A 25,455-nucleotide genomic window follows, 5' to 3' on the forward strand; every position below is an offset into this window, starting at 1 on the left:
ACCACGGCTCTCTATCGGGCTTATTTATTGCGTTTCGAGGTACGGTCGGTTTATCGGTAAGACGACTACGGTTGGTGTCAACGGATTAAGAGTCTGCAACGCCGAGGTCGGCCCAGACCGATGCACTTTAAGGGGCAGAACATTTTTTAGAATGCCGGTCATCGCGTTAAATAATAAAAATGATCTGATTTTAAATTTTTTAAATGAAAGAAAAAATAAAAAAATTATTTCTATCCTCTGAGCAAAATATAAAAAGCGGAGGCCCCCGGGGGGGGGGGCCACTAAAGTTCTCTGAACCTTCTTTTAGGATCGTTAACGTTTTCACACCGACTGCTACACGACCCTCGTAGGCGCCCCGACGGGCGGCCGGCAGAACGTTCTGCTTCCCGATTTGCCGTTTTCATTTTCGCCGTTTAACTTTCATAAAACCTGGAATATCAGGAAATGTGGAAAGGAACCTTTTGCAGCTTCCTATGAGGGGGCCACGCACTTAAATACTTCATATTAAACACTTAAATTTTATGGAAAAACCAAAGCAAGCAGCCTCTTTTCCACACTTTAGTAGGTTAATCATAAGTTGAAATACCTAGTATTTAGTTGAAATACCCAGAATTTCCCTGATATATTCCCAGAAAGTTCGTAGAAGGTCAAAGAAATGCGGCATCTGTAGTTAAAGTCCAAATAAGAAGAGAACGCGGCAACGAACGTCTGAATCGCAGAGAGTTCTACGACTGTCTAAACTATTCATTTAATTTAATAAAAAATACAATTCTTAAAAAAAAAAAAAAAAAAAAAAAAGATTTGATTTCATTTATGGGAATCACTAATGGATATTCTTGTGGGTGAGAAGTTATGTAAAAGCTAAAATGTATTAAAAAGAATCTCGTGGATTATTATTGGCACAGATGGTGGTAGAATTATAATCGTCCTATGAATAAACCGGTCTGTGGATCCTGCGGCAGGCAGAGCATTGCATAGGGCTTTGGCAGATAAGGTGTTAAAAAGATGACCCTATATATTAAGTTGGGGCAGCGGAGGCGTTTTGGGGTACGAGGCGATGCTTCATTAGGGAGACCCAACGGAAAAGGTGAACCAATACAACGAACGACTCAGGAGAGGCACGCGGGGGGAGCAGGTCTGTTCGGTGCGGGGGGGGGGGGGCTGCTCCCCTGGGCCCGAATATTTGGTAAGGCAGCATTGTTGATGAGTAAGGTTACAGATCACTGGGTCCTGATTTAGCCCGGGTCCTGTATTAATACCCCGGGGAGGGCACTTGGCCGAGAGTCTTGCATCCACCGGCAGGGTGGGCTTCTGATACTTTGTTGTTGAGGTGTAGGAGCTCCGAGGCGCTGCTGTAAGGCCATCCCGGTGACTCGTATGGAGAACACGACACGAACGCCCAGACGGGATGCGCGATATATTGGGGAGGAGGACGCAGACGCCGCGTCTCAGAATATCACACAATGACACCCTTTCTTGTCCTTTTCTTTCCGCGTTGGCTCCGGGGAAGGGGGGCATTCCTGTTCCTGAAATTTCCTGAAAAAAAAACACAAAATTTCTTTAAGAAATTTGGCGGTGGTTATCGCTGGTTTAGGGAGAGTGCCGAGTGCGGTTTATACTCCGATGCTGATGATTTAAACGTTAAGCGCAGTCGAAAAAGTACTAAAAATGCATGCATCGCACTGCGGTTATTTTGGCTCGGGCTCCGTCGTACGTTTATTACAAAACAATAAAAAAATATTTACGGTGAGAAATATACGTTAATCATAAACAATGCACGGGAATGATAGCGCCCCCTGGTGCCGGCAGCGCCCACCTTACGACTCGGACGAGTTCGTGGAAAGCTTGGTCCACGTTCATCCGGATTTTCGCCGAAGCTTCCATGTACGGGACTTTAAGCTGCCGCGCCAGCTGATGCCCCTCCTCCTGCGTTACCTGTAAAGGCGGAGATTCATTACAAAAAAAATGTAAAACGTCTGATTTCGGATGAATCGTCCCCAAAATTGAGCTCCTGGCTGATATTTTGAGCCTTTTTGGCACGAGTTACCTGTCTCTGGTGTTCTAAATCCGCTTTGTTACCGACTAAAATCATAGGGAAGTCATCGCGGTCTTTAACGCGGAGGATCTGTCTTTGGAATTTATAAATTTCTTCGAAGCTGAAAAAAAGCGAAGATAAAAATCACATTTAGGGTAAAACGCAGTTCATTCCGGGCCTTCTCAATAACACACAGAAAAAGGCAATTTAAACCCAAACCGTTCCTTACGCCCGATTCCCACACACGGATTATCATTCTATACCTTCCTCTGTCGGTGACGGAAAAGACGAGTAAAAATCCTTCGCCGGTCCGCATGTACTGCTCGCGCATGGCTCCGAACTCCTCCTGCCCGGCCGTGTCCAGAACTGAAAACAGACCACAAAGCCTTTCATTAAAATAGATTTCCCCGGGCTAAGAAAGGCCGTTTAAATCTAAAACACACGCACATACTAACACACAAACACGCTCCGACACACACACACACGCATACTATCTCCCTCCTCTCTACCGCCACTAACCCTAAGCTCACTCCTGACAATGGAACATCATACACCGACACACACTCATGCTAACACTATACACACACACAAACACCATATGCTGACACACATCACACTAACATGCGCCAACACATACACATTCTTACAATAACACAAATTCATGCTAACACCATACACACACACACGCCGATACCATACCCACACACGCTCTAACACCATAGACTTATACATACACACACACACTCTCCCATTATCAGTGCTCCTGACACAGCTCTCCCTCTCCATGCACAGAGTCTTCCCAGGAGCTCGCACTCTCCAATGCAAGCGGCCCCACTGCTCCCCACACTCTCAATGAGAGCTCCTGCGCTGTTGCCACGTTACGTGACCCCGCTGTGTGCTTCGGTTACTGGGCGCCTTCTTGTTCTGTTTTAGGGTTGTCGGTCTATTAGATACTCACTGTCCAGGCGAGCGGCGCGGTCGTCGATGACGCATTGCTTGGTGTAAGAATCTTCAATAGTTGGATCGTAATCTGTGACAAAATACGACTGCGGAAACAGCAAAGAGAAAAACGTATCAAACAAAGACAAAAGTCTACACGGAGCGCAAGCAGTTACTGTTACCAAAACAAACAATGAAAAGGTGTAAATGAAGGGGTTTATTTCAGGAGAGACCCTCTGCCACTTCTGCTGGGAGGCTGTTCCATACATCCACTGTCCGGTATAAAGGAGGGATGTCTTAAAATGATTCCTGGGAGAACAAAACCAACCAATCAGAGGAATAGCGTGAATCGCGGCACTGATGGGCACTCAAGGCGTCGATCGGTTGTAATGAACAGATTTGGCCACAAGATGTCGCAATACCCTCCCGAAATCACAATCCTTCTTCAGGCAGAGATGGTCGAGGATCGAACGCCCCTCCTGGAAAGAATTACCCGGCAAAGACCACCACCAGGTCCTCCCCCTCCTAGGTCATTGGACTTCGCTCCCCCCATAAAAACACTTTGGCCCCAAAACCGGAAGGCGGGCTGTACCCCGTTCCAAACGCCCAATAATGCACATAATAAGAGAAAAGACCGTCCCACGTTAACAGCTGGAATAGGCTGGAGACGCGGTACATACAGCGCCACGGAATATGATAGCGCTATATAAAATAACGACAGCAAAGAAATCACAAAAGTGGATTAAAAGCCATTAAAAATATCGTTTTTACCGCACTTTTGTCATTTCTTTACATTTATATCATTTGCTATAAAACAAAGTCAAGCGATTAAAGGATACGTTGTTTCTATTTAACTTTCTTTTGTATTCTGAGGGATTGAAGGAGCGGCTCAGATAAGAACCAGTTTCCTACTTTTTTCACCCCATATTTCTGTTCGCTCGGCCCTCCGAGCCTCCGTCGGGGCCTCTACCCCACGAGAGGCCTCTACTGGGAGAATTCACTGCATCATGATATGAATGAATAAGACGGGGGAGGAATAATACTTGTGGCTCGCACGGGGCCACCGCTCATTAGCGCACGTCTCAGCTGCTATCATCAGACACCGGCCAAGTCTAGCGCTCCAGCTGCCACGGATTAGGACTCCATAAATCACCAAGACCGACTACTGGTTTGGACTAAGCCTCCTGAGACGCTCAGCCAACCTCCCAAACGGCTGGGAGTCCTGGGAGTCATGAATCGCATTACATAAATATTAATTATCATACAATAAAAACAACAAATATCAGAAGTTGGGGGGGGCTTTCCTCCTGTTGGATTTCAGCAAATGCAAAAAAGAAAAAAGGGCGACACAAAATTATATCAAACCAAAAAATATTTACAAGAAAATAAAAAATATATATATTTTTTAATTTAATTTATTTATTTTTTAAGCGAAAGTTTTTTTGTTTTTTTTTGTATCAGCCATTAGAAATAACAGGGATTATGTATAGAATGTCCACGTTTCGTTTAAAATAAGTATTCTTAATGAAATAAGGTTTTATTCCACGATTAAAAACGGGGAAAGTTAAACGTTATCGCCCATTTTTTTCCAGGTTATATTTATATTCACCCACCTGCTGGGGAGGGAAAATAAAAATTTGAGGCCATGCGTTTCGGAATTCAGAAATAGAAGTTCCTATGTTTGGCTAAAGCGGTTTTCAATTACCAAGGGCACATCGCGCAGGGGCGATTAAGGCTCCAGCATCTAATTAAAGACCAACAATCTCAAGTTCGGGGGGATTTCGGCTTACGCAGACCCCACAAATGGCAGACATGCCGAAGAAGCAGCTGCCGGAGGAGATTCTCTTAGGAGATGCGGCATGAATATGTTCGGGGTAATAGGGGTGGGAGCTGGGACCCCCTGCAAATACTCTTTCCACCAAAACGGTAGGATTTGCTTTCTTTTCATTAACAAAAAATAATATATATATTATATACCTCCTCGGGCAGTCTAATCTTCTCCACGCTGGATACAAGCGAACAGTGAAAGTGCAAACCCGACCACGACGACAAATATTTTTTGTGGTTTAGTGATTAGCCTCACGTTTAAAAAACAAAACCCCAAAAATGATAAAGAAAAAAAAAAAAAAAAAAAAAGTCATTCAAAAAATGCTAAATATTCAGTCTGCTTTTCACATCACAGCGAAAAAGCGATCCGGGGGGGGGGGGGATTCCGCCGAGGTGATTTCCCTTCGTGATTTCTGGACGGCACGTTCTGTTTTTATCCTCATTTACATACTAGAAGCTTCTATCGCGTGCGGGAGGCATCCTCACCGGCAAAACAAACGACAGAAACTCACAGAAACCGGTAAACGCTTCACACCGCCTCCCAGCGATAAGGTCCAGCGTGAAAAATACTTTCACCAAAACCACCGGAACGATGAGGGAAGCCCTCCTGCTATTATTTATTGGTTTGCATAGCGCCGACATATTCTGCAGCGCTGTACAACGGGTAAGCAGCGCGACAAACTGCGCATCACAATTTGGACTCACATAATTTAAAGGGGGTCTTCCCCCGCTCAAAGGAGCTGACAATCTACAAGACAATAATCTTGCGTTTAAGGGGCTCATTCATTCCGCAGAATCCGGACCGTGATTCCGGCCACGTCTTGGAGGAGCCCCGAGGTTCTAGGTTTACTCGATTAATATTGGCTATAAAAATTGCCGTATTTGCCCCGGGTACGGCAGGTAAAGATGTCAGAGGCGGTGGTTTGGTGTGAAGATCCCACCACACCTGCCTCCCTGCCCTCCATTGCTGTGACCTCTGAGCATCTTTCCCGGGATGTTCCGGGTATACCAACGCGTTCCAGACTGTCATGGTGAACTAGAACAGGAAATCCTATTTCTGACGCTTCCAAGAGAATCTGCCTTCCGCGGAACCCTAAATCCTTTGGGGACGCATCAACGATAACAATTATTATGGCTCGACTTCTCCTATTCCGGCACTTATTTCCATGTCCCTAATTGTACTGAGAAGATGGTAGATAAGTGGAACAGCCTCCCAGCAGAAGTGGTAGAGGGTAATACAGTGAGGGGGATTAAACATGCATGGGATAGACATACGGCTCCTGAATCTAAGACGGGACAAATGGGGCAGATCTGCCAGCGGGTTCTGGGTCTTAAAGCGTAATTTAATTTTCATATAATAACAAAGGTTACAAAGTTAATTTAATGAAGAGAAGTTGGCCGCCTCTCACTAACATCCAAACGGAACCTGGACTCATGTAAGCGTATTCCATTAACCCTTCGAGATCCACGTTCCTTCCCCCCCCCCTTTAAACTGCTGCACACCCCTCTGGACCTGAGAAAGCGGTTAAGGATTTTTGGTGTCTGGCAGGCAAACAGTTAAGAGAGCGGTGACATCATCGCTCTACTAAGTCATCGAGGCTGACGAGGCCAAAATTCCTGCCTGGCGTATTATATCACGGTCTGCAGCGGCCGGCGCGATCCCCAGCCCCGCCGGGGTGACTCAGTCCTCTGAAAACGAAAAGTACCCGTCCGTCTAACAGGCTGCCAGCGCGGCATGCCACGGCGATGACATCACGAGGCTCGGATTAGCAGCTTTAGAGGGATGTGACAATCGTATCTCCAGTGACTAACGAGGGCTCGGGGGTCCCATTCACACGGCACAAATAACAAAATGATTAAAACCAGATTTATGGTTCGGGTGCAGCAAAGAGACGAACAAAACGCTGCGTTTTTCATATCCCTCCGTCCGCCGGGGGGGGGGGTTGGGTCGGGCGAGTTAGACACAACGTAGCACTTCCAATTACACTGCTGCACTGATGACGGCTCCGCACTCGCTAACCCCGGAATATGGATAAAGTTATTAAGTTAGCAGAATTACAGCTAAAAAGTTTAAATCTCAATAAAAGCGTAAGACACAGCGGGGGGGGGGGGGTAACGGCGTTCATGTCGGCCCCAAACAGCCCCTTCCAACTGCAGAAACCACGCAATCGCCTGTCACTGCGAAACGCAACGTGCCACTCGCACAGTATGTCAAACCGAGCCATGCGCATCACCTCCGCGAGTACGGGACACGAATGACATCACACGTGCCCAGTTTCTTGGGACGTGAGTGACATCACATGCCACTCCCTGATGCACTGGAAGCGAGTGACATCACACGCACCCTACTCGGCAGTTTTGAAGTCGTTTTCTGAGCTTTTCCGTCTGTAAAGCATTCACACACATCAGTACGCGGGGGGGGGAGGCCTTTAGGTGCGTTTGGCGTGATTTCAGTTGTTGTGCACTAAACACGTATGTTCCGGGGGCCGGGGGGGGGCAGGAGGGAGTGTTTGTGAGAACCGGCAGGTGACGGGTTGGGCGCTCTCAGAATAACTCCTCAAACACAATTAAGCCATAAAAAAACACAAAAATACAAAAACACAAAAACACAGAGCCACAAATACCACAATCTGACGTGCGAGCAAAAAAAAAGTTTCATCTTAATTTATACAATTCATTAACGGGGAGGGTGGGGGCTGAAGAATCTGCACCAAATGTGGTTTTTATTAACTTAATGAATGTTTTGTGGGTTTTTTATTTTTTTAAAAAAATGTTTTTTTCCATTAACCCCTTCTTCCCTGCAAGTTCTTAGCAACGAAGCCCCCCCCCCAAAAAAAAAGATTTATCTTCTCGGGTTCATCTAGACATTAGATTTAAGAAAGCGGGGAGAATTGGTTAAATGAAACAATTTAACGTCATTGCTAAAGTAAAAAAATGACTTATTCTATAGGCACGTGGAATATTTTAAAAGGTTTTCCTCCCCGAATTTCATTCTCGGCGCATAAATGTCTGAAACTTTATTGATTAATGCAAATTTATTCAAGGGAAAATATTGAATAAACTTCAACGGAAAAGGTTTAGGAAAATTAAATCTGACAGTAAAAAAAAAAAAAAACTGTGATCCATTTAAGAAGCATTAAAAAGGAAAGTTATTTGGTAGATCCCAAGAGTGTCAGCTCCTGGGCCCAGCTAATTCCAACACCTCAATACATAGGATATTTAATTTAAAAAAAAAAACCCTCAAAGGGTCCTTCTGGAAACCAAGGATAAAAACCAGCAAAACCATAAATTGACACGAAATGGGGCACGGTCTGCTAACTTGTGTTTCTCGCTTGGTTTAGAAACCCTTGTTATTTATCAACGGAAAGTGTTTTTTTTTTTTTTTTTTTTTTTTTTTTAAAGAACATCACGTTTTTATTGTTCTGGTCGCCTCAAAACGCGCGGGGAAAATCTGGTTTTGCGCACGACAATGAATTAAGCCGGTTATCAGTCAGAGCCCAGACTGCCGAAATCCCCTCGCTTTCTAAATCATTTCGCAAAGTAATTTAATTACTAAACTTCTTGTAAACGAGAAAATTGAAGCAGAAACTAAAAAAAACCCGTCAGCAGCGCTTCTTCTCTGCTTCACGCCGGACATTTTTGTTGAATGCTTTGAGACAAAGTTTTGTGGACTTCTGAATTTGGATGAAAAACTTTTCGTGAACTTCTATGCAGCAGAAGCGGCGGGCTCCAGATAACCCGAGACCCCAAACAAGTCCCGCGGACCTCCGCCACCAGCCGGAGCGTCAGAACAGAGCAATTCCTCTGAGATTTATATTTTACTCATAAATCAAATAAAAAGGGGGAGAGAGGATAAGAACGTCCAGCGCAGACCGGCTGGAAAATATCTGGATGGAATACGGGGGAAAAAACGATAAAAACGACCGTTATCGCAACGCGCGGAAGTTTCCAGCGACCTTCATGCATCATTTCCCAAAAATAGAGGTTTCTAAAGTCTGGAGGAGAGATCAGAAAGGGACTTCGGTGAACGCGCGGCGTTATTTACCCAGCGAGTGACGATTAAAGTCCAAAGGCCGACGGGTTGTGTACTCAGCGACTGCGAGCAGGACGGCGAGTCCTCGGGGGGAGCGGAGAGAGCGCCGCGCAGGAGAGGAACAAACAAGAGAAACGCTCGGGGACGCAGCCAACCGAAAGAGCGCGCGGCTCGCTAATATCTCTGCTACAAACTCACGGGGGGCAGAGAATAATAAGAGATAAAACGCGTCATTAAAGTATACCGCGTGACATCAGCTCTTATATATCTATGGAGGAACGGACTTCATTAGCATCGCCATAAAGCATCAGCTCAATGTGGTGATTGAGGCGGGAAACAGGGGGGGGGGTTGTTACTGTATACAGCGCCCGGGGGGAGGGTTCCTGTATACATCATATACCTCCTGTTTCTTTTTTTTTTTCTTTTTTTTTTTTTTTTAAACTAGAAGGATTAAGGTTTCCAGGACTCTTCTTGGTGCTTCACTGACCCGGAACGTTCCGTCACAGGGAATATTTGCGTTTCCGATTCCTTTTCTATGGGCCGGATCGGCCCCGGCTAGAGCGTCAGGACTATGAGATCAGTAGCGAGATATTTCTATGGCAGACAAGAGAGTAAAAGGTTTGATTTTCTCATTTGGAGAGGGAGAGTCGAGAGAGACCGGAATGCCCTACAGGGGGTTATATTTGTCTGCCAACCTTCGTGTGTTACACCCTTCCTATGCGTTTGATAATCTAATGATACATTAAAAGGAACAGATATTTTACTTTACTGTGAGGGTGGTAGATAAGTGGAACAGCCTCCCAGCAAAGGTGGTAGAGGGTAATACAGTGAGGGTATTATACATGCATGGGATAGACATACGGATCCCGAATCATTAGTTTAGTTGTTTGTTTGTTTTTTTATCTAGCAGACAAACGAATCCACTGAATATAAAGCAACATAAAAACAATGTATCCAACTCCAAAGTTACAAAAACAAGAATAAATACGGCTGGAATATCGCCTCTGGGGGGGCATCGGCGACATACTACAAGGAATACGGTAACGCGGGCGGTTATTTACACGAAACCCCCGGTAGATACCCCGGGAAAGGTTCTGCCGTGTAGAAAGTCCACGTGTGACAGCTGAGCGGGTGACAGCTGCGTGGATAAGGAGCCGCCGGCGAGCGATGAAGTCGTCGCGCAGAATGTCAGCCAGGAGCGTGCCGGGCGGCGACAGCCCCGGCCGGTGGATAAATCAGCCGCAAAACGCACAAATAATACGCTTTTGTTTTCTTTTCGAGTTTTCAATGGGGTTTTTGTCTTTGGGGTTTCAGAAAATTCCAGCACCTGTTACGTGAAACGCATCGCTTGGAATCCAGAAACGGCCGAAGCACAATTCCCAGCATCCTCAGCCAGCCTTCACAACAGGTAGATGCCAGGCTGCGCAATAAATGGAGGGCAAGAAGCAGCATATACCGTAGCCCGGTACACAATACATTTTTAACAGACTGGAAAGAACGACCATCCTTCACCCTGCATGCTCCGAAAAACCCAGAACCTTCCGGCACATCGGCCCCATTCGGCCCCCGTCTAGTCGCCCGTTTCTCCTGCTGTAAAGACTCAAACCTTAATCAGTCGTTGGTCTCGTCTTAGATTCAGGAGCCGTATGTCTATCCCATGCATGTTTAATACCCTCACTGTGTAAACCTCCACCACTTCTGCTGGGAGGCTGTTCCATGTATCTACCACCATCTCATTAAAGTAAAACTTCCTTACTTTCTATCTGGTCTCTTGTTGTAACTTTTCTCCTTAAACCGACTTAAATGTTTCTAAAGTTTTTCTTTTTACCCCCAAAATATTATTCTGCAGCTTGGTTAAAACACGTCAACAAAATAATCAGTTTCACGCGAAGCGCGTTGCTCGACGCACTGCTTGGCATACAAAGGGTTAAGCTTATGCCACACGCGCCGCCCCCCCCCCCCTAACCTTCCCCTGGATAATAACTTCTAAACAAAGTAAAAAATAAGACTTTCTAGTAAAAACGAGCACTTTTATTTGGGCAGAATTACTGGAATTAAACCCACAGCTTTACACGCAGAGCCTTAAAATACCTCCCAGCATCAGCAGCTACCAAAACCACAGCGATAGCGATCAAGCCGCCGCTAGGCAGAGACGGCACCCAACAACGTAAACAGGGTGAGTGCATCCTGCGCAAACAGGAGATCAACAAGCGATATTATTATTGCCATGACAACGACTCACATATACTGTGCGTCTAACATAATACTCGCCACCAAGCACCGGGCCACCGCTGCACACCGGGCCACCACCACCATGCACCGGGCCGCCACCGCCATGCACCGGGTCACTGCTGCCACCATGCCGCCACCATGACCATGATGCACCGGGCCGCCGCCATGCACCATGCTACCACCACATACCAGGCCGCCACCATGCACCGGATGCCCCCGCCACCGCAACCATGCACCAGGCTGCCGCAACAATGCATCGGGCAACTGCCACCATGCACCCTCCCGGAAGCCGTTTAGAATTTCTGCGCCCGTTAGGCGTTCGTATTGTTCTGGAACGTTAGCAATGATTAACGCAGTAATTAGAACATCAAAGAACGTCTTCCATGCCGACGGAACAAACATTTATAACGACGGCGGAAACTCGATAACCCGAATTAACCAAATATACGCCAAAACCCCCCAAAACATTATAAACCACCAAAAAAAAAAAAAGATACATAATATCGGGCATTCTGCACACAAAATACCAACGATTCCTTTAAACCGCAGAACTTCGTATCATTTAATACCGAATCTCCACGTTACAAGAACCCACAATATTACTCACTTTAAGGCATTGTAACAAATACAAACATTTACTGCCGTTTGGGGCAATAAATCTCAGTAACAGTGTAATAACACCACATATTTCTACATACATTGATAAATACACGCAGCGTGCGTATAACACGCCTGGTCTCTGAAGGGTTAACAGAGAATGCCTATACTAACATACACGCACACTAACACACAGTCACTCCAACAACCACTCTCCCCCTCCTCTCCCTTCCACCACTAACCCTAGGTTCACCCCTCACACTAACACCGTGAGCAGACACACCCTCACTCCAACACCACACGCTGACACGCACACTCACACTAACACCATACACACACCATACAATTACATACACACCCTCACGCTAACACCACACGCTGACACGCACACTCACACTAACACCATACACTAACATACAATTACATACACACCCTCACGCTAACACCACACGCTGACACGCACACTAACACCATACACTAACATACAATTACATACACACTCTCACTCACACACACTCACGTTAACCTCATACACCAATATACACACACACTAAATCCATACATTTACATACACTCACGCTGACGTGCACACTCACACTAACACCACACGCTGACACGCACACTCACACTAACACCATACACTAACATACAATTACATACACACCCTCACGCTAACACCACACGCTGACACGCACACTCACACTAACACCATACACTAACATACACACACACACACCATACAATTACATACACACCCTCACGCTAACACCACACGCTGACACACACACACCCTCGCACTAACACCATACAATAATATACACACACACAAACTCCATACATTTACATACAAACTCATCCACGTACATAAACACAATCACCTAGGCTTACCCCCGACATCATACGCCAACACACATACTCACACTAACACCATACACTGACTCACGCTACCACCGTACACTAACCTGTACAAACTCTACTGCCATACACTTACATGAGCACATACACGCTCACTCTAACACCACAGGGTAACACACACTAACTCCCCATGCTTACAAGTGCACATACACACTCACTCTAACACCATGGAGTAACACGTGTACACTACACTGCCATACAGTAACACACACGCTTACTGCATGCACTCACACTGTATGTTATGCTATTCGGATAAAACATATCAGATCGGTGGTTTTAATCTCATTTAAAATAAATAACCCATCAGTGACGGTCACATGACAATTACGTGTTCCCATCCAATAACATGAACACGGGAACATTCTACACGATTAAAGACATGGTGGGAAGGGTCTCTGGAAGGATGCCTGCGAGGGTTAATGTAGTTACAGAAGTGTTCCGCTCCGCAGAGTAGGTGGGACGGCAGCTTTAAAGGATGGACGGCTCCCGCTCCACATAGTATAGTTCAAGTTTCCCAAAACAGACCAATCCTCCCTAAAAGCGAAACGTATGTTTTTACCGCTCGTACCCCACGGCGCAGGCCGTCACCTACAGCGCCGAACACCCCCAGGGCAACCTGACTGGTGTTAACCCTTTCCATACCAGAAGGGCAGGGAACGCTTTAGGGTGCCTGGACACACATTGATGTCCCTAAAGGTCACGAGGTCGCTGACCCGATGCCACTCTTTCCGCAGGGAAACGCCACAAGACTCGTCATTTTAGATCATTTTCTGTCGTGTCATATGAGGTCATCACTTCCTTGGCTACAACATCTTTGGGTACAGATTCCAAGTTTTTGGCACTTTTTTTTTTAACTTAAAGGGTATTTGAAACGTGAAAGGCTGGGGGGGTGAATACACGGGTTTAACCCCTCGTATGCAGGAGGACATTGAATGCATTGCACCGACTCTCTGTCTCATAAAGGGTTAACACATTTTTAGTCCACTGAAGGAGTTGGGGCAGAAAGCCAGACTAAGGGTCCAAGACACATCCCGGGGTCCTGCGCTGCCCCCCAGGTACCCCCAACCATTCATCAATACCACTGACAGGGCGCTGATCACAGTAACTGCCCCTCAGAGGGGCTTTAAAACCAACACCTCACTAACCAGCACCCCAGCAAACACAGGGTACCCCAATACTCACAGGAGCCCTTCACAAGGGGGGCAGGGATATTAATCACCCGGTGACCTTCACAGATGGAGCCCCCTGACACCCCGGAGGAGCCCCCATTATGAGTATTACCCCTGTACGCACTCTGTTGCTCCCGATCACCACGATTTGGGCATGGATTTATCGCCTGGCATTGCCCCCTAGACCCCCTATAAGCCTGGCTTTCCCCCCAAGTACCCCGTCTAAGCCTGGTATTGCCCCAGTACCGCTATATTACCCCGACACCGTCCCTCAGCACTTCTATTTACCTGGCATTGCCCCCCAGTAGCCCTTATAACCCCCGCATTGCCCCAGTACCCCCTGCACTGCCCCCGGTGCCCACCTGGATGAACTGGATGGTGAGAGCCGACTTGCCGACCCCTCCGCCCCCGACCACAACCAGCCGATGCTTCTCCTGCACCGAGCCGTCCCTCCAGCCGGCCATGGTGGGGCCCCTGCTCCACGCTCCTGGGGGCCCCTGTTTACTGCCAACGTTCTCTGTCCGGGCTCCTGGGGGCCTCTGTTCAGTATGACGGGGTCCTGGGGGTCCCTGTCCTCTGCCCCCGGCTCCTGGGGGTCCCTTTCCCTTGCCCCTGGTTTCTTGGGGCCCCTGCTCGGTATCCCGGCTCTCAGACAGCCACCTCCTGCCTGCCTACAAATGGCCGAGTGCGGGGAGACGGCGGCAGCTCCGTATGCTAATGAGCGGGGCGGGGCCGGCTGGGATATGCTAATGATCTGAGGGCGTTCATGAGGGAGGGGAGGGGTCAGACACAGCGTTAGTGCCTGGCAATGAAAGGGTGCGGGCATATGCCTTTATTTATAATAATAATAATAACAACAATAATAATAACTAATAATAATAATAAATAGTAATAATAATAACAATAATGGTAAATAATAACACACAGTTTATTATAATAATAATAATAATAAATAATAATAATAAAAATAATAAATAGTATTAATAATAACAATAATGATAAATAATAACACACCGTTTATAATAATAATAAATAGTATTACTAATAATAACACACAGTTTATAAACAGTCCTCCTGCAGTAACCCCGTCTGTGCCGAGTTTCACTATTTATATATTTATAGAAAGTCAATTTTATACCAAAAAGTAAATATCACTTTATTCGGCACTTTGCTCCTCTCTCTCTCTCTCTCTCTCTCTCTCTCTCTTCTCTCTTTTTCTTCTCTCTCATCCTCTTCCATCTCTATTTTCTTTCTCTACTTTTCCCCGTTTATCTCTCTTCTTCCCTCTTTCACCTTCTCTCTACCTTTCTCTCACGCCATATCTTTTCATTTTCTTCTCTCTCTCTCTCTCTCTGTCTCTCTCTCTCTTCTCTCTTTTTCTTCTCTCTCATCCTCTTCCATCTCTATTTTCTTTCTCTACTTTTCCCCGTTTATCTCTCTTCTTCCCTCTTTCACCTTCTCTCTACCTTTCTCTCACGCCATATCTTTTCATTTTCTTCTCTCTCTCTCTCTCTCTGTCTCTCTCTCTCTGTTCCCCCCCCCCTCTATAAATGAATTGAAATGCGAGTCGGGTGTAAATGCCCCAGCTGGGTGCCCGGAGAGCTCATTCATGTGGTGTCAGAGTAATGCATCACACACTGCTACCCCAAGGGGTAAAACAATTACCCCTCACCCCCCCCAAACACACACCCTACACCCACAAATCCAACCCCCCCACCCCGCGCGAGGACCCGCGGGAATCAAAGCACTCTGATACGCTCTTTTGATGACATCACACGCCGCGGAGCGTTGTATATGATGTAACAGGTACAGGACCGACCCCATATCTTAGATTTTTTCATGAATTCCCTGCCTCTGCGGCGAGTGGAAATTCTGAGGCCTGGAAAGAACTTCCTGCCAGCAGCCGCCATCCTTGGGAGGCGATTTCTGCCAAGACTATGAAACGGCATCGTTTATTTATAAGAAGCGGCACTAGGAGTGCGATGGACATCGTTCTAAATATAATCTCTGCCTAGCGGCGGAGCAGCTGCCGAGACATGCGCTATCTGCTGGAAAATAGGAATAGAGCGTGACATAATGCTTTCTACTGAGAGGGTGGTAGATAAATGGAACAGCCTCCCAGCAGAGGTGGTAGCGGGTAACACAGCGAGGGGATTAAACATGCATGGGATAGACAAACGGCTCCTGAATCTAAGACGAGACCAATGAGTGATTAAGGTTTGAGTCGTTACAGCAGGAGAAACGGGCGACTAGACGGGGGCCGAATGGGGCCGATCTGCCGGCAGGTTCTGGGCTCTAATCTAAGGGCCAAACTCAGGGGCCCGGTAAGGCACCCATGCTTCCTGGTATGGTGTTAGAGTGAGAGTGTGTTTGTGTATGTATGTGTTAGTGTATTATAGTAGAGGGAGTGTGAGTCTGAGTGTATGATGCTAGCATGTTTGAGTCTATGCTTTTAGTATGTGTGTGTGCATGTTATTGTATGATGTTAGTGTGTGTTAGTGTATGTTGCTGTAGTGAGTGCATGTGAGTGTATCGCAGTAGAGTGTGCATGTGTTAGTGTATAGTGCATGGTTTTAGCATGTATGCATGTTACTGTATGGTGTAGAGTGAGTGTGTGTGGATGTATGGTGTTAGAGTGAGTGTGTGTGGATGTATGGTGTTAGAGTGAGTGTGTGTGGATGTATGGTGTTAGAGTGAGTGTGTGTGGATGTATGGTGTTAGAGTGAGTGTGTGTGGATGTATGGTGTTAGAGTGAGTGTGTGTGGATGTGTTAGTATAGTGTAGTAGAGGGAGTGTGTGTGGATGTATGGTGTAGAGTGAGTGTGTGTGAATGTACGATGTGTATGCTTTTAGCATGTGTGTGTGCATGTTATTGTATGATGTTAGAGTGTGTTAGTGCATGATGTTAGAGTGCGTTAGTGTATGGTGTTGGAGTGGCAGGCGTGAGTGCTGTGTGGTGAGGGTGAGTATGCGTGTGTGATGGAGTGTGAGTGTGTGTTAGTACATGACGTTTGAATGTTAACCTCTGACAAACCTTCCAGCTTCTCAGTCCCGGATTCCGCGCGCGATGCTGTGTGATTACAGTTAACGATTAACCATTCGGGTCCCGCGATATATTTATGATCCAGCGTGATATATATTTTATCCCCCCCCCCCCGCCCCGTTCTACCCGCGCAGCGCTCACTTCCGGGGGGAGAATCCTGGGAATCATCGACGAGCAAACGCCCCGGAAACATTTCTGTCGGTTCAGGTGGTTTTTGACACTTTGTACCCAGGTGTAGATATCGCGCTTCTGATACGGATGCAGGAACGGCCCCTGCTTGAGTGCCGCTGTTCTAATGTTCACACCTGTGTTAAAGCAGGTTTAGTTTCTCGGTGTTTAGGGCTTGTGTTTCTCTCCGCTGCAGAATAAGACGTTTTATTAAATTAACCCTTAATGACAAAGCCTGTACATGTACGGGCTCAAAATGCATTGTTTTCAATGGGTTTTGGGACCGCCCATTTTCCTTAAGGGGTTAATAAAATAGAAATGAAATGCCACCCTCACCCGGTGACCTCTCCCCGTCAGTAACCACTTAGCAATGAGAAAGAATCTTTCCCAGAAAGCCGAGCAGCCGATTCACTAACATCCACTGGGGAGCTGGCACCGTGAACTCGTCTGACCCCCTTCACCTGCCCCGGGGGTCCCTGGGGGAGCAGACAGGAGATCAATTAAATTAAAAGACTGTGACCAGAGTGTACCCCCCCATCTTTAATAACCCTTTCAGCGCCAGGAGAGTGCGTTTTAATATTACTAGAGGATTCAATGGAATAGGTAGGTGTGTTATGAGATGGTGGTTGATAAGTGGATCAGCCTCCCAGCAGAAGTGGTAGCAGCCGGGGGCAGCCGGGGGGCCAGTAGTCGTGGCCCCCATCCCACCCTGCCTGCCCCTGCGCGGGGTTATTCCAGGTCCCCGTTCTTTGTGTATTTCTTCTCCCCGCGTCCTCGTGGCTCTTCCTCCTAGTCTGGGGCCGGTAATCTGACATAACGGCCGCCGACCGAATCCTCTCATTACTTCTAATTCAATCACTCCGCTTCCCACAGAATCCTAACGAGGCTTCGTTCCCAGACAGGGGGCTCAACCTGAGAACGACTCCAATCCGCTCCGAGTCGGGGGGGGGGGCGCAAGTTGAGGGGGGCGCTCCTGGGTTCAGCCATTAGTGACCCCCGCACTCTAATGAGGGGCTTCCGCATCTCTCCTTCCCTGCTGACCCCCCCCGTCCGCCGCTCCCTGGAAGAATATTATTAAACCACCTGCCACGCAGACAAACAAGGGCTCGTCTATTAGAGTGTAAGCTCCCAGGACCAGTCCCAGTGTGTCTTAACTCGTTAATCTTTTTGGTCAATCTTATATGTTGCCAATTTTAATAATTATTATTGTTGCCGGTTGTAACCGGCGCTGGAATCCGCTGGAGTTACAAAAATAAATCAGATGCAAACATTCGGGAGCCGTATGCCTATCCCGCGCATGCTTGAATTCCCTCACTGTATTAGCCTCTACCACTTCTGCCGAGAGGTGGTTCCACTTATCCACCACCCTCTCTATATTCAGGAGCCGCATGCCGCGCATGTTTGAATTCCCTGCTTTGATCTGATTTGGTAATTATTTAACACCGAATGTGCTGTGACGGCCGGTAAATATCATGTTCAGAGGTTCACGTTGCATATGGATTTTTGGGGTTTGGGCCGCGGTGACTCATTCTTCGCTCACGCCGAGTGACCGCATTCATCTGCAGAAGTCTGCGCTCCACGAGTCACCTTTCAACTCGGCCAGCGCAGAGAATGGATCCGGAGAATGATTCAGAGCCGCATCTGTGCCGCAGATGGTCGCAGGAGAGACGCGGCTGCCGGAGCTCGCGGGATCCGTGCGACTGCCCTGCGTCCGTTTAAAGGGACGGAACGCGGGATGCCTCGGGGCGTCAGACTCAGAACGTCTCAGAAATAAAGTAAAGCGTCCTGGGAACCCCCGGGAACCCCCCCACCCCCGCGTGATGTCAAGATTAATGTAAAAGTATTCGCTTTGTAACATTTTAGCCCAAAATCATGAGATGGCCGAGACTGTGGTCGCGATGTGAAGTCGCTGATCAGAGTTCTGCACACAGGGGTGACGTTTGTGGTGCCTCGGTGCAGAGTTTCCGTGGCACCTCCTGTAACGAAGACATTCTATCGCACACGCTCATGCTAACACCATACCCTAGCATCGGCAAACTGGCACAGTATGCTGACACCAAATACATACGCACACTCATGCTAACACCATACATAGGCATAGACTCACACTCACATGCTGACACACACGCTAACACTATAAATGCAGACACAAACTTTAACACCATACAGTAACACGTACACTCACACACTAATGCCACACACTAACACACACACTCAATCACCATTCAGTAACACACACTCATCATACACTTACACATACATACACACTCACTCATTCTAACATATGTGTTACCCAACCCTGCTTCAGTTACCTTGGAGGAACCCTCTTTGGCTCAACCCTGCCTGCAAACGATCAAAAAAAATGTATTTCTTGTATGAATTGTGTAAATGAAATAATTATTATTTATTGTTTTATATAGCGCCATCATATTCTGTAGCGCTGTACAATACGTTATTTTTCTGGTAAAAGCATCACTCAATTAAAACGATGGCCGCCGTGTCGCTTTAAAGGCAAAGCCTACCGGGGATGAGATTATTGTATAAAAAAAAATAGTTATATTCGCCCAGAAAATATTTTTGGGAAAAAAAAAATTCATTGGCTGCTGATCTTTATTCCCAAATTACTATTGGCTGAAAAATGCAACAGATCACAAAACAAAAATAGCGCTTATATAAAAAATTCCACTAAAATTTAATGTAATCGGGAATATAAACCTTACGTTTCGGGTCTGTTTGTGTTATTTTTTATTATTTAATTGATAACATAAAATAAAGTGTTTTGGAGGCTCGAAAAAGTAATGTTTTCAATTTTGTCATCATGGCTTTTGACATTTTTTGAAGAATCTTCGGATTCTGTTTCCACGGGAACACTCGTTTTACGTCTTTTCCCTGCGTCAAACTTTATATCGGAACGGCTGAGGTTTCACACCAAAACACACTCAAATGTCAGACATTTCTTAAAAAAAACACATTTCATATTGCCTCTTTTAACCTCTTCATTGGCATCGCGACTCAAATGTCCGCTCGCCCTCCCTGCTTCCGTGAACTTTTCTTCCCGTCGTGAAATTGATTAAGAAACCTAGAATTTGACAGTTTTGAAAAGTACATTTTCGATAAAAAAAAAAAACCTTTACCAAAGTTTTCACTTAAATTGTTTTTTTCCCCCCCAAACTTACTCCGAAACCTAAAAGAACCGGGCAAAATGCTCCAAATGCACCATTTTTTATTTTATACCAGAATAAGGTCCCCGGTCGGCCGGCAGCAAGGATGGGCTCCTTCATGGTGGATGTGGGGTGTCATGGCGGTTGTAGGTTTAGTCCTCTTGTCCGTACGGGATTTGGAAGGAGTAAAGCTCTAGTTTTCAATGCATTTACCGTCCTTCTGGACGGGGAAAGTCTGTGGCCTCCACCACCCAAGCCCAGGCCGCTAGGGATGGACACGGATCTAGTAGGGTCTCCTAGGCTTTCGAAGACAAAAAAAAAAATGGAAGCCCTCTTCTCCTTAAAGCCTTTAAGTAGAAGAACCAGCATTCTGTAAGTCACCAGAGCAACGTGAAGGGTTAAATGGCTCAAAATTTGACTTTTTTAATGTATAGACATCTTCAGATCCACATAATCACAGAGACAAAAAGAAGGCCGAGGAGCTCACGCTTTGCTTCTTCGTAATGAGACAACAGCGTCCAGATGTAGCAAACTGTCCCTAAAAATCTACTTAAAATATCGGTCGTCATGCCAACTAAATAATGAAACTAGATAATTTCCGCACTTCTTTCTTTTCCTACTCTGAGGACCTCTCCATGTCTGTCTATAAACATCGATCACGACCACGTTCTACCTTAACGCAATGGATTGACCTGAATCCCAGATGGGTTCCTCGCTCCGTCCTTTGACACCCAAAGCGTTAAAGCGATGCATTAGTTAAGAGATTGCGCATGTTTAAGTATTCCTTATACTCGTTGCATGGAGTGGGGCTGATGCTCGATGAGCTCATGGATCGTGGGTCTTTGGGATTTTGCTCCTACCTTTGGGACATTACATTATAACCCACGATGCGTGAATTTTTAACAGGGGGGGACATAAGTGGACTATTTCCTTGGTAACAATGTCAGATTTTTTTTGTTCCTGCCGTGATCTGCAGCCCGTCGCACGTTGTTGGGTGAGGGCCTAATAAAACAATGATGTCATAGAATCCAGCCGACGGTGGTCTCTGGCAGATTGAATGTTGCACAAAGCATGTGGCCTCCAGCTGGGCTGCCCTGCCCTGTATCTCCGAGCGCTTTATAACCCTGAGGACCCACGCAGGGCAAAGGAGAGTCCCAAATCGGGGCAATCCGGTTAAAATACCTGTTTTGAGCTTAAGGAATTAAATTAATAGAAAACATGGAAAGTAAATGAATGAATTAAATTCATAGAAAATATGGAAAGTAAATGAATGAATTAAATAAATAGAAAACATGGAAAGTAAATGAATGAATGAAATTATTAGAAAACATGGAAAGTGAATTAAAGGATTTATTAGAAAATATGGAAATTAAATTAACTAATTCTTTAAATTAATAGACAATATGGAAAGTAATATGGAAAATACAGGAAAGTAAAGAAATTTTTTAGAATTTTTTTTTTTAAGGAAAAAGGGGTAATATTTTTTTAGAAAATATTTTAGAAAATACTGAAGTTTCTTTGACCTACAGGTCAATAAAAAACAGCGTCTTTCCCAGACTAACATAGTCCCTTAGAGGAGCGCCCTCTAAATTTCCTGGGCGATTCTTAATAAAAATACTAAATCTGATTTAATTGAATAGTGTTTAAAAATATATATATTTAGAAAACATGCATAACACATAATTATTGATGGATACCAGCGGGGGAGGCAGGGATCGGGTCTTGCTAAATCTGTTGTGTTAGCGAGAACGTAAGGTTCGATATGTAACATTCAGAGTAATAATATACATTCTTTATAAATATGTATCCGTCCCGGGCGTGAAGTGGCGTCTGGTCATCCGGATCTATAAACCCTGTTTCTGTATTTTTTTATAGTTATTTATTAGAAGGGGATATATTTGCATATTTTTGTACATTTTAGAAATATTGCATTTCGGTGATTTGAGGATCTTCCTCCGATGATTTACAGACAGAACCGACTCGGTTTCTGTGCAGAGTGATTTGGTTTTGAGAAAACCTCTGGAAAACAGATCCTCCGATCCCCCGAGATTTACAGCCGTTTTTATGAGTCATGAAAATGAGACGTTCGCGGTTCCTGGAAATTCAAGAAAAGAAAAAAAAAACTCAATCCCGGCTTCTGAGGGGAAAACCAAACGATGGAGGGGAATTCAATCAGGAGGAGATCCAGCTGGTGATCCCGGGAATTAAGGTGGATCTGTGATTACATAATAATGGAGTGAGAACAGGTGTGGATCCGGTGAGCGATCCAGGTTATGGAATGAGGGTAGATTCACTCAGGGATCCAGGTCATAGAATATATTCTGTAAATGGATCGAGATCATAGGGATCATCCAGAACGTGGAATAAATGCTAGCTCAGTGGATCCAGATCATACAATGTTTGTGTGATCTGTGATTTGGGTCATAGAACAGGTGTGGATTCTGTAAGTGATCCGGTTTATGAAAAGAGGGTAGATTCACTTAGAGATCCAGATTATAGAATCTATCCGGACTCTGTAAATGGATCGAGATCACAGAACAGGTGTAGATTCACATAGGGACCATGAAGATAATGGAATATATGTCAGCTTAGTGGATCTAGAACATACAGCATATGTGATCCGTGATTTGGGTCATAGAACAGGTGTGGATTCCGTAAGTGATCCGGTTTATGAAAAGGGGGTAGATTCGCTTAGAGATCCAGATCGTAGAATCTATCCGCACTCTGTAAATGGATCCAGATCACAGAGCAGGTGTAGATTCACTCAGGTATGTTCCGGATAGCTGTGTGGATCCAGATCACAGCTGATTGCGGTCGTAGAACAGTCTTCATTTACTCTAAGCAGTCATTGCTGTGCAACGTTTGAAAAATGGTCATTATCGCCATAGCAACTGCTTTTCGATTGGTTGCTAGGGCGATAAAACTTTGCACCAGAATCTCTTTTCATCCATAACCCCCACGTTCCTTTGGGTAGAATCTTGCCAGTCCTCGTGGCGTCTTTCATGTCGCCCCCCGGCTTGGGAGTTCGTTGATCTCGCCTTTGTGGATTCCTTTTTTATTTTTTATTTTTTGAGTAACCTTTCTTTTTCTTTAAAGTTCACGTCCAACATAGGGTTCCGTGGAGCTTTCTAGAGAACTTCAAAAGAACGAAAAGGGTATTACTAGAACTAAAGGGGACATCAAAGTCCCACGCTGGCCCATCGTGTGTCGTGAGGCTTACTTATTGTGCATGCGCTGCTTCTACAGAAGGAAAGCTCCGAGACGGCCCCGTATGGACGTTCTCGCTAATTAATAAGGCCGTTTCCGTGAATCGGATCTGTTTACATCTCTGCGCAAAGGGTGGAGGTCACAAACGCCCACAGTTCAGTAATAAAATCATCCCGGCGTAATCAGATGTTACAGAAAAGGTCGTCGCCGATATTCCCAGTATATATAAAATACTTACCGTAAACATTTTGTTTTGAAAGGGAACGCGACGGAGAATAAAGAAGATTCTATTTCTTAACCGAACATTAAACGTTTTACTTGTGACTGTCGGTTACCGTTCCGTATCTTGGTGGATTAGGGATAACCTGGAATGGGATGGGACAGACTGCTCTGGCGTTTTCTGGTTCCCTCTGATCCCTTCTTCATCCACGTTGGGAAAAATCTTTCCAGTTGGGGGCAAAACTAAACTGAAACAGACAGGTCCTGGGCAGGATTGACTCAAATGAGGCTTTAATCGCATAAACAGTACAATTCTCCCCGTTCATAATTAGTATGAGAGTCGGACCACCCGTCAAAACCTTAAGAAACTTGGCAAATACCCCTTATTGCCCCATTTACGATTATTTAAAACTTTCAGTCCGTTTCCCATTCATTAATAGGGAAAGTTTACGTTCGTTTTAATCCCGTCGGATTATTTCAGGTTTAGTGAAGAAACGTCTGTTTTTGTCGTAAATGATTCTTATGAGATAAGCCAGTAGTTACACGTTTCTGATATCTGATCGATGTATTGATTGGTTCTCAAATTCAGGGAAGGAGAAGTCGTCTCGCAGGAGGAACTGACCTTCGGAACGGATTTCTGGAAAAAGTCTCTTTGGCTATTAAAATAAATGTAAAATTTTTCAGTAGGTTTCCTCCGTCCTTCTTCCTCCAACAAGTTTTGGTTTTGTGGAGCTTGCGATTAAATTACCCCCCCCAACACAAATCCCAAACGATCAAACACATTAGATGCTTAACCCCTTCAATCCCAGGGGTTTTTGGTACCTCAAAGCCCAGAGCAATTTTGCCATTTTTGGGGTATGTCGGTTTAGCGATGATTCTCTTTTCCTGTGAATAGTGTACCCATGTAAACTATATATCGTTTTTTCAAGGAGAGATAGAGCTTTCGTTTGATACCATAGTTGGATGATTAGCTGGAAATTTAGAATGAGAAATTTAGTAAAAACTAGCGAAGATTAGAAAATTAAACTAATTTTTTTTTACATTTTCCCTCTGAATCCTCACAAAATTAGGTAAAGTGATGGAAAATCCCCTCCAAGTTTATTAATTCAGGTGTCCTGATTTCAGAAATACCTAATTTATATAGATTTTCCAGACTTTCCCAGCACCAGGGAGCGTTCTATTAGGTGTACAATTTTGTAAAATTTGTATGCCTATGGCTTAACGGGTTTGGGGGTTGTGAACGGGGGCAGGAGGGTTATACTGGCTAGATGTTATGCTAGGGCAATGGGAAGTAAGGTTTTTTAATAATTTTTTTATTATCTTTTTTTATATATTTTTTTTTAATTTTTTTTTTATTTTAATTTTTTTACATTTTTTTTTATTTTTTATATATTATTTGTACACAGTAATGGTTAGAGGTCCTCCTAGGGACCTCCTGAACATGCCAGTGATGTCACAATGACATCACAGCCCACATTATAATTTTTTTTTGTATTATTTATATTAATATTTTAATGATTTTTTTAATATTATTTTTTAAATCACTAACCGTTTTTTTTTTTTCAGCTTTTCTGTTACAGGACGGGAGGGGGAGTGAGAGAGATGGTTTCTCACTCCCCTCCCCGCGATCCCCCTGCACCGATCACACTGTGATCTCTATGCAGGTCCTCACAGACCTGCATAGAGATCGCAGCGTCTCTGTGCCTCATCGGAGGGCAGGATATCCCCGCAGGGGATATCCTGTCCTCCGATGACCTTCCGGGTTACGTCAGCAGTGACGTAACCCGGAAGGGAATGCCCGATCGCGCGTTTCAACTGCGCGATCGCGCGATCGGGCACTTTCAACCGTAACAGCTTACCGGCTTTCATGCCGGAAGCTGTTACGGGAGATCGGGCAGCAGAAAGCCGGC

General features: G+C 45.4%; 1 protein-coding gene across 1 annotated transcript; it reads right to left on the reverse strand.

Annotated features, from left to right (window-relative positions):
* Window positions 1-1,359: 1,359 nt before the first annotated feature.
* Window positions 1,360-14,423, reverse strand: RRAS2 (RAS related 2). Its single transcript, XM_053449501.1, has 6 exons — window positions 14,110-14,423; window positions 2,994-3,081; window positions 2,299-2,401; window positions 2,048-2,156; window positions 1,817-1,935; window positions 1,360-1,536 (listed from the first exon to the last, which is right to left on the reverse strand). Exons 1-6 carry the CDS (start codon window positions 14,209-14,211, stop codon window positions 1,449-1,451), a joined length of 609 nt encoding a protein of 202 aa, XP_053305476.1. The 5' UTR covers window positions 14,212-14,423; the 3' UTR covers window positions 1,360-1,448.
* Window positions 14,424-25,455: the final 11,032 nt, after the last annotated feature.

The sequence above is a fragment of the Spea bombifrons genome, chromosome 10 (genome assembly GCF_027358695.1).
Source record: "Spea bombifrons isolate aSpeBom1 chromosome 10, aSpeBom1.2.pri, whole genome shotgun sequence".
NCBI lineage: Eukaryota > Metazoa > Chordata > Amphibia > Anura > Pelobatidae > Spea > Spea bombifrons.

What these genes read in the sequence shown, in the direction of transcription:
- RRAS2 (XM_053449501.1), bottom strand. Translation starts at nt 14,211, where the DNA reads ATGGCCGGCTGGAGGGACGGCTCGGTGCAGGAGAAGCATCGGCTGGTT. An exon ending in TCACCATCCAGTTCATCCAG is followed by an intron (nt 3,082 to 14,109) that starts GTGGGCACCGGG and finishes CTGTTTCCGCAG; the next exon opens with TCGTATTTTGTCACAGATTA. An exon ending in ATTTAGAACACCAGAGACAG is followed by an intron (nt 1,936 to 2,047) that starts GTAACTCGTGCC and finishes CCGCCTTTACAG; the next exon opens with GTAACGCAGGAGGAGGGGCA.